This window comes from Phodopus roborovskii, unplaced genomic scaffold (genome assembly GCF_943737965.1).
Source record: "Phodopus roborovskii unplaced genomic scaffold, PHOROB, whole genome shotgun sequence".
Lineage (NCBI taxonomy): Eukaryota > Metazoa > Chordata > Mammalia > Rodentia > Cricetidae > Phodopus > Phodopus roborovskii.
In genome coordinates, this window is record NW_026126469.1 from 12,707,905 (window position 1) to 12,717,661 (window position 9,757).

The 9,757-nt window shown below is 39.3% G+C and overlaps 1 protein-coding gene across 1 annotated transcript; it reads right to left on the reverse strand.

The window, feature by feature from the left end:
* Nucleotides 1-203: 203 nt before the first annotated feature.
* Gmnc (geminin coiled-coil domain containing) lies at nucleotides 204-7,706 on the reverse strand. The gene is made up of 5 exons (XM_051191600.1): nucleotides 7,419-7,706; nucleotides 5,282-5,456; nucleotides 3,560-3,648; nucleotides 2,579-2,695; nucleotides 204-866 (listed from the first exon to the last, which is right to left on the reverse strand). Exons 1-5 carry the CDS (start codon nucleotides 7,704-7,706, stop codon nucleotides 249-251), a joined length of 1,287 nt encoding a protein of 428 aa, XP_051047557.1. The 3' UTR covers nucleotides 204-248.
* Between the last annotated feature and the right edge of the window lie 2,051 nt (nucleotides 7,707-9,757).

Genomic DNA, 9,757 nt, shown 5'->3' on the forward strand with positions numbered 1-9,757 from the left:
TTCCAGGCATCAGACAAAGAGAGAAAGCCAACTGCAGGTATGGACATGTAAACAAGTCAAATATGAGTAAAAGAAGAGCAGATATCCACTAGTATGGTTTCTTGACAACCATATCCTATAGCTTTAAGTATGTAACTAAAGGGACACTGGCAGTGGCAGGCAAAAGCTGCTGTGTTCTGGATGGTTCATGTGGAAGGGGTCTTTGTAAACAAACATCCTGGCAGTACTCTGTAATAGAGGAGCTGTCACTAAGGCTCCTTAGGGACCCAGGTAAATTTCCAGCCTCCCTCCTCATCTCGACGCACAAAAGCTTGTCCCTGATGGAAAGAATGTGTTTTCACATTGCAGTGAGGACTCAGAGATGTAGAAAAGGCCACCTCTTTCTTGTTGGGTGACACGTCTGCACTGGGGTAAGGAAGAGTTTGCACCCCTACCGGAGGATTACAAAGCCTAGGAAAACAGTGACAGTCTTGCTGGTGGATGGTGGTGACATGGGAGGCATGTGTTCTGTTCCCTCCATAGTCAAGGAGTTGGTCTCTAGGAACAATCTCATAGTCAATTGTATCATGTAGAAACTGGGAGGATGTATTGGGGACTGTTCTGGAATGAGAGGTAATGGCACTGTAGTTAGCTGGTTGGGTATCATCAATGGTGTTGAGGTCCTTCAACCCAAGGGTTTGAAGAACCCAGGGGTCCACACAGGGCCCAGCTTGTTCCTGACAGTTAGAAAATTCTGTGGAAAGGTTTCTCTTGGCAGTTTTGGACTGGGGTATCTCTGCAGCAGAGTGTCTGTGTTCTTTGGGTTTCCTCTTCTCTTTTCTGAGTTTTCCACATACTTTAGAAAAATCATCTGATGACAGCAATTTCTGAAAAAGCAATATCTGAAAATTTTATTTCTTTTGGATATTTTCTCTTTGCCCATTTGCATACAAAAAAAAAAAGCTATCTGTCTGAGTATTCCCACACAAGTAAACCCAGTCACTTAGCTACTGTTTGTTGAGTAAACATCCTTAATGTTATCACTTCGTTTCACATTCTTTATTCCGTTTTTAAAAATTGAAGGAAGCAGATGAAATCTATAAGATTTCAACTAAAAAATAAACGTTGATGTCAATAACAGTTGTCACTTATTAAACTTATTTATAAGTAAATACAGTAGGATTATAATTTATAAACTATTGCTTGTATGTTTCCTCATGGAAAACAGATTCTCTTAAAATAATAAAGACACATACATATTAGTGATCAGCTGAATACTTCTTTGTTTAGTTTTAAATCTTATGTATCTGAATCTAGACAGAACCTATGATTTCAACTAGTCAACATCTCCTACTTTTTATCATACTAACTTTCAAAACACTCCCATGTCATGTGTTACATTATTCTAAATTTAGAAAACTGATATCAAAAGAATTAAAAATTCCCAATTAAAATCACTTAAGGATCTTTTATGAATTGATATCTGACATTAGGATCCCAGAATAATTACTATAAGGATGTGTTTGTTTTAGTTAAAGCTAACTGGGTTACAATGGAGTCAAATTTAATGACTCTCTCTGAACTCAAAAGTAGAAGGCAGCATCAAATCTAGAATAAATAATGTCAATTTGTCTAGAAAGAAGATAAAACTGATGCTAGACATAGTAATGAGAATGATGGCAAGTGCAAACTAAAGTGAAAAATCAAAGAAAGAACAAAAAGGTTACAGGTGAGTTAAAGTTATCCTTGAGTTAAAGCAGTTCACTTAAATGTGCATGGAAAGAATGCTTGCATATCTGTAATCACTAGTGGAGACACCTGGGCCCCAAGTATATCCATAGCATTTCAGATTCAGAGATATCTCCTCCCTCGTTTATGTGTGTGTGTGTGTGTGTGTGTGTGTGTGTGTGTGTGTGTGTGTGTGTGTGTGTAGTCATCCCAAGGTTGAGTTGAGTGTCTGCATGTCTTCCTCTATACTTTCCACTGATCTTCCTAGACTGGATGGCCAGTGGGATGCAGGGATCTACTGGTCTCAGCTTCCCTATGATCTACTAGGGTCACAGAAGAGTGCTGCTGTGCCTGGCCTAATATAAACACCTCAGGATCCAAACTCACTTCTCCAAAGACGCATATAATGCACTTTACTTACTTAGCCATCTCCATTGGCCCCAGAGAGATTCTTACCAAAGCCCTTGGTTCATCCATTTACCAATTACAAAAGCAAAGGCCTAAGAAAGAACTTTAGCTAACATCTAACACATAATTAGAACTACTGATATTCTTTTTTTACATTTGATTTCTATTCCAATTCTCCACTCTTTATTAACCCCTGTAGTTTTAGCAATCCGTCTGATTAACTTTTGCCCTTAATTCCCTGTGTGATGTTAAGCTAAAATCTGAAACTAGAAACTTCTGGAAAAAATGCTATATAAAAATCCTGTTGAAGTTATATATATTTCCTTAAGGATAATCTCCATCCTATTAACTCCCATGAAAACATCCCGTTCCATAAACTTCATGTATTTAATCATGGGGTGTCACGGAGTGATTTGCTCTGTCAAGTTACTGCCTTGCACTTGGAAAACAGATAATTACATACCTTGGCCTTTTCTTCCAGACATTTAACCAAAGTAGAATTCAGGTATTGTCTGAGGTGATTATTCTCTTCATGTAGTCTAGCAAGTTCTTCCTCTTTCTGTAGCAGAGTGTCCTGGAGCTGCAAGATGCATACAATAGTGAAGGGTGCTCCCCTCTATTGGCTTTGTAACCTAATAATATTGCACTGCTCCCCAACATTCTTGGATTTGATTATTCTTGTTTGTTTTAGGAACATAGTTTCAAAGAGCCCTGGTCCTCTGAGTCTTACATTAAATCTACCCTCCCTACCACCTGATTGTTCAGTTTTTGTGCACTGTGTATTCCATTCATTACAAAGTATTTGAGGAGATCAGATGACTTTCAGAACTGTAACCACAGGGAATCAGGGGAGTGTGAAGGAAAGTGAACCACACGGAACTGTTTAAATATAAGAGGGATGGTTAGAAGGCTTGGCCAGACTCCTTCTTTGCAGTTAAGAAAATAAAAACAGGAGATGTGACCTGGCTTTTCCCTGCCCCAAACCTGTGTGTCCAATAAATAAAAGTGTTCATCAAGAACAACCACACATGAAACCCAGAGGAAGAAATGATCTTTGGGAAACTTTTACCACCAATCCTCCTCTCAAAGATGAGCCATGGTCATTGCTTAAAACACTACTGTACTCATCCTCTGGTTTTTGCGGCTGCACTCAGATAAGGGCTGCAGAAGTATTTTACAGATAGGGGAAAGAATTTGGTTAATTCAGAGGTCAATCATGGGTTTTCTTGGAGCTTTTGTTTCTGTGAATTTGTTCATTTAACTTTTATCTCTTTGGACACAAAATTACTATTGTATGTCACAACAAACACTGAGCCATGGTGAATTTAAAAAAAAAGAAAGAAAGAAAGAAAATATTTAAAACTAAAAAGCAATATGAAATGAAGAGAGCCTCAGGGGAGAGTGTACTTTATGGAACCAGGTTGGTCTCACTACCTATCCGTACCTGCTTATTTCTATAGAGCTGAGAGGAGAGCTGAGCTTCTTCCCATGAACATGGATCCAGAACAGGGAAATTTAAGTCACAGGATGCTTCTATGTAAAAACAATGAATGAACATATTTAGAATTACTCTATAAAAACTCACAAACTACTTCTGAAGTTTAAAACCTTTAATTACTTTTATTTCACACAGGGAAACAAGACTTTGTAAAGATTTCAGAAGAAAGGGAGCAAATATTTTTGCATTGCCTACAAGTGGCAGATATATTTTAGGAGCTGAGCGGTTCCTAAAATGTGTGTATATATTCTTGCTGGATAAGTTAATAAAGGTTGCCTCTTCCATATTTGAACGTCATAGAAATAATTACTGACTGCGCCTTTCCAATAGGCACAATATTGCAATTGCACTAGCCCTTTCTAGTGTTATTTTTTTATGTTTAACACTTGATAGCAGTATGCTTGGCTCCATAATAAGATCCTATATTTTGATGCTGCATTTTCCTCTCACTTGTCTTACTTGTGAAGTCTGAACAGCAGACTGTGCTCAGAATTTTATGTCCTGGTATGCTAACATTTTCCAGCACTAATTTATTTATTTATTTATCTATTTATTTATTTATTAGTGCTGGACATTTAAACTATGACCTTGTACATACTGGAAAAGCACTGCACTGCTAAGTCAAATTCCTACCCTTTACTCCCAATTTGCCTTAATGAGAGGCTCCTTGTTTCTCTGAAGAATTCTATGCTAAACTATACCTGATCTATTTCAAAGGTCTATGTCTGTATATTTTAATGTTTTATCAAGGAATGTTTTTCAAATTTTACAGCAAGCTCTACCCAACAATGAAAAACTCCCCCAGCCCTTGACTTCATTCTCACATTTGACCTGCAACATTTAGTAATACGTTGGAATGATAAGTAAGAAAATAAAAATAAAACTTGAAGAATCACTCTTCACTTTCTTTTGCTTGGAATAAAACAACAAAACTGAGCAGCGACCTCCATGACATGTGTTTCATTCATTTCAGTGTATGCTTCAGCCTCTTTCATACCCCTCTTCCCAGTCTCTAAAATACCTTGAGGGTAGAATGAATGCACAAGTATTCTGAGGTGCCTGAAAACTTTACAGAAACCAAGCATTAATACAGAAATCCCAGCCATATGTGTAAGAATATTCATTAAGCTTCAGGCCAATGTGTTATCTATATTTTCTACCAACATTGGACATCTCTCTAAAGCTGAAGTGTATATATGAAGGGAGAATGATTATTTTTGTGGATGAAGCACTGTGCACAAACTTTGTACGATGATATTAAATGTGTTACTTAGTCTTTATTTTTCTCTCAAGGCCACACGAATCACACCAAATTACAACATAAATATTCTCCCTTATGTTTTGACTCCAAAAAATAATGTGCTACTAGAGTGCTGTTTATAAAACTGTGCTGCATACACAAAGTTACTCATGAGGTGGCAATCTCCAAGAATTATGGAATATAGGAAATACATGTTGTCTAGCACACAAGAGAAAGGTTCTCAATTTTCTTAGTTGAGTACAGAACAATTAGTTTTACTGAAGGAAAAAAAAAAAAAACAGGAGTCTTAGTGCTTACTTAAATTGTCTGTAATATCACTGTCTCTGTTGAGTCCCAGTCCTCAACGCTTACAATTACGGGACTGGAAAAGACCCATTCTACAAGCGAAGCAGAAGCGTGGAACTTACCCTGTGTCTGTGGTGCTTGTTGGGGCTCAGCGTTGTCCAGGAGACTAGCAGCCCAGAAAGAGACCCAAGTCTCCTTGGAAACGTCAACACTAGATTCTGACGTTGTTGTGGAATACGGGCAATTATAACTCTGGCCTCCTACAAAATACGGATCTTGGCAAGACAGAATGCTGTTCTGTGAATTTCAGTTTGATAGGGGTGTGGGAGATGGTATGATGCCATTGGGAGGGGGAGAGAGTGGGAGAAACATGGAGAAATTATATTTGGTAAAGCACATAAACAATAAAAGCAGTAACTATAGGTCCAGCTACATAGTTGAGTGGTATGATTATAATTATTTAAAAAGACCGGGTTCTTTGAATTACTCACTACTTTCCTGAGGCTTTTCACCAAATAACTAGTATTGGGTAGTCCAGGTTTATAAACATCAGAGGAGTATATCCTATTGTAGTGACTGGCTCAACTGATAAGCTGCTACCCGGAAACTAAGTAAAAAGAACTAGACTTCACGATCCAAAAATATAAGAACTAATTGTTGCTCTGTAGTAGATAGCTTGGTGTAAAAAGGATTAAATTTCATGACTGAAAAAAATATATAAGAACTACTTGTTGCTCAGTAATATATATCTTGATAGAAAAGGATTATGTTTCACAATTGAAAAACATAAGAAATGCTTGTTGCTCTGTAGTAGATAGCTTGATTGTATTCTATAAACCTTGAAAGGCAAAGATCACAGACGTCAAAGGGTTAAGTGGACAGTTTTACATGGCATCATATCAAGGAACTTCTTAATTCGGGAGCCTGAATCAACTGTATGTCTTACATTAGAATGGATAAACATGTACATGCGTGCATGTATATAAAGGTGATCACATACATTTCCCCCAAATCCAGTTAATACGAGTAAACAGTCAAAAGCTGAGAATAAAGGCAGTGGGTTCTAGTTCGCTCCATAGTTAACACTCAGTAACCTTTCCAAGTTGCTGTGCTACTAGTAGCTGTCTGGCATGCCTTTCTCCACTGCGTTCTGACTCAGTGAACACCTTCCTGCCCCGCCCCACTCAAATGTGGTCTCTCCAAACAGCCATGCAGGGGTAGGCAATCTGCCTCCTTCCTAGCTTAGGCTGTTCAACAGCCCGTTCTTAATTTATGTGTCAATGTTTAATCAAGTCAAAAACATCCCTTACAGCAGAATCCAGGTTTGAACAAACACTTTCGGGCTACTCCATGACTGGTGCTGCCTTGATGACTTTCTTGGGCAAAACGTAGAGAATCAGAGAGTATGGGAAAGGAAGAGGGTGGAGAAAAAGAGGGAGAAGAGGAGGAGAAAAATTAAAAGTACAAACGTTATTACTATTCAGTCACTGGAGTCGCCCTAGGGCCCTGCTGCCAGGGACTGAAGGGTTGAAAGGGTACACTACTGAGGCAAGCACAGCTTGGGCAGCGCTGCCTGGAGAAATTCAGCCAAAAGTTTATCAAGTGCTATTTTCTTTTATTCTAAAAGTATGTTTGTAGTCTCCCTTTTTATGAGGTTATTCTTGGAATCAGAGCTAAGTAAGCTATTGAGCAATCGACACCTGAGAGGAAAACAAACCCCAAACACTCACACTCGTGAGCATTTCTAATCTAAGTGTTTGCAAATACGTGCATAATCTAGATGGACAGGTGGAAGGGAAGGAGGTCTGTGAGGGGTGAGGGAAAACGGGTGGAGTGAGGAGGCAAATATGCAAGGGGAGGGAAGAGAGGAAAAGGGTGCAGGGCAGCAGAAATGGCCCATATTAATTGGAAAGTTCAAAGACATTTCCCAAGGCAGAATCCATTCTCAGGGCAGTTTATACTCTTCCAGAGTTCCCGGGATTCTGACAGGGTGACTAGCTAAGGCCAGCTCCTCACTTACCATCTCGCAGAAGAAAGCGCTGGAGAAACTGGGCCCACTCAGTTTTTTCTTAAAGCCAGAATTAACTTTGAATGGGACTGCAGAGAGTAGTAAGGAAGCAAGTTCTAATCCGTTGGAGCAGCGAGGAAGGCGCGTGCACAGATGCTGCTCTTTGATTTAATGCAAGGCTGTCAAACAGGTGAGCCTGGGGAGCCACCCAGCCTAAGCCACAGGCACTCGAGCTGCGGAGACACCAGTACCTGTGGGCTAAGGAAGGACCCGGTGTTCCAGACCACTTGGAGCAGTGCTTCGTCAAAGCTTGTGCCTGTGCGAGCTGAGTCTATGGAGTCTACCTGGAGCTGTAGCTGCTGGCGATGGGGATTCAGCTGCCCTGCTCCCTCTGTGCCACGCGCCCAGCAGCCGGCAGGGCGGGGTTGGGCAGGGCGGCCAGCCAGCCCCCAGCGGCATCCAAAGCCCAAACCTTGGTCTCTGTGAAGCACTAAGGAAGCCCATCCAAGGGAACCTGGTGTGAGTGACTTTCTGTTCATGCCCTGCTCACAGGATACAAGTGATGGCAACTTAATAACGGCGACTTGATTTTTATTTTATCAAGGAATCTTATTTCACCCAATTCTTGCAATATTTAAATGTGAGGGCAAAATGTTATCAATCCCAGAATATGCGTTTTCCAAGACAAATATGCCACATCTAACTCCATAACACTGTGGACAATGGGCTGCACACAAATACTCAATAAAATTTTGTTCAAACAATGAATTAATGTTTACATTTAAGAATCTAAAGTGCTTTTCTCTGAGTTGGACTGATGCATACCACAATTACATAAAAAGTTTTAAAAATTATGATTGAGCAAAGAGATATCTGTCTATTCTTCATAAAGTAGTAAATTCCCCTGTCTTTAATTTCATTCTCACATGTATCTCCATAATGTTTAATCTAGGGATGAAAGAGAAGCTTTCTTCAGACAAACTTCAGTAGCTACTCCTCACTTGTTCTCATCACCTAAATGGATACAACACAGTGAACAAATGGGAACCAGCTCCATCAAGTCTGTAAATATCCTTAGTGGTCTCTAAGACCCACAGCCAGACACACCTGTCTAATACTGAACGAGGCACATAGACAAACTGTGGAATCTGCCCCCAGCAGATAAACACACATGTATAAACTAGAGAATCATATTCAATTAAAGAATGAAATAATGTCATTTGCAGAAAAAATTGATAGTCTTAATGCTAAGTGAAATGAACAAAACTCAGATGAGCAAAACGCTTACATATTCTCTTGTATGCAGAATCTCTATTTCAAGTGTGTGTGTGTGTGTGTGTGTGTGTGTATTGTGTTCAATAGGAAGTTACTATTTTGCTTTTTGATAAGAGGAAAAGGGCCAGCAGATGAAGGGGACAAGAAAGGATAATGCATGTAAATATGAGAAAAGTACATGATGTACAAAAATGAAAATGTTATGAGGAAGCCTGTTATTTTGTACAAAAAATATTGTTACTAGTAATTAAAAATAACTAAAGAGGTTGATACTCAACATAGGATCCAGGTACTAGTATTCTCTCAGTTTAAAAGGAAAACCCTGTGGATAAGAATATGGACACTGTTAGCATGATAGGCAAGTGTCAGACAGAATTTAGATCTCAGGCTAAGGTAACCATGCTTCATTTTACTTATTCCTAAGCAAGTTAAATTTGACACTCTAACTCTTTGTACCACATTGCTGTCTGTGTGTGACTGGCACTGTTATAAACTGATTTATGTTACCTCCATATTCATAAGTTGAAGTTCTGGTGCTCATGTGACTATGTTTAGAGAAAGGGTGTTCAAGAGACATAGCTTAAATGTGGTCACGACTGAACCCTATGTTTGATATTATCATCAGAGGTCAGGCCTACCAGGAACCTGGATGGCACACACACACACACACACACACACACACACACACACACACCCAAAAAAAAAATAAATAAAAATAAAAATAAAAAGGTCATGTGAGTTCAGAGTGAAGCCAGTCATGAAGGGAAGGCTCAGGAAAAATGAACAACTCTGCAGAAGCCTTGGTGGTGGGCTTCCAATATCTGAACTGAGGATAATCTTCCTGTGACAATGATTGGTGGGTAGACATAGCAAACCAATGTGTGCATGGCACAAAAACTGAGGAGCAAAGTTCAAGTCCAACTTACATATAGTTCTTTAGAGAAAAGTAGACCTTTCTTAGATTGTCCTCTTCCTCTAAGGTCATGCATAGATTTAGAAAAGCCAGGAAGTAACCAACCGCTCAGTAACCCAAGATCAAAAAAGCTATAAAGAAAGAAATGGGAGAATGTGCCAGAAGAGTCCTTTCTCCTTCCCTGATAATATTTATTTTTTAAAAAAGATGTAAATGAATACCACTACCTGTGAAGAGCACTGCATTAAAAATAGGCAAGCTGGATCACTCAATGCCAGCTCATTCCAGTGTGTCCTAAGAGAAAGCAGTCCCCACTTTTCACTTGCAGTACAAAGGACAGAGTTCCAGAGCATGAGGAGTAACAGATCAAATTCACTTAGATCTTGCAAATCTACAGTCTTA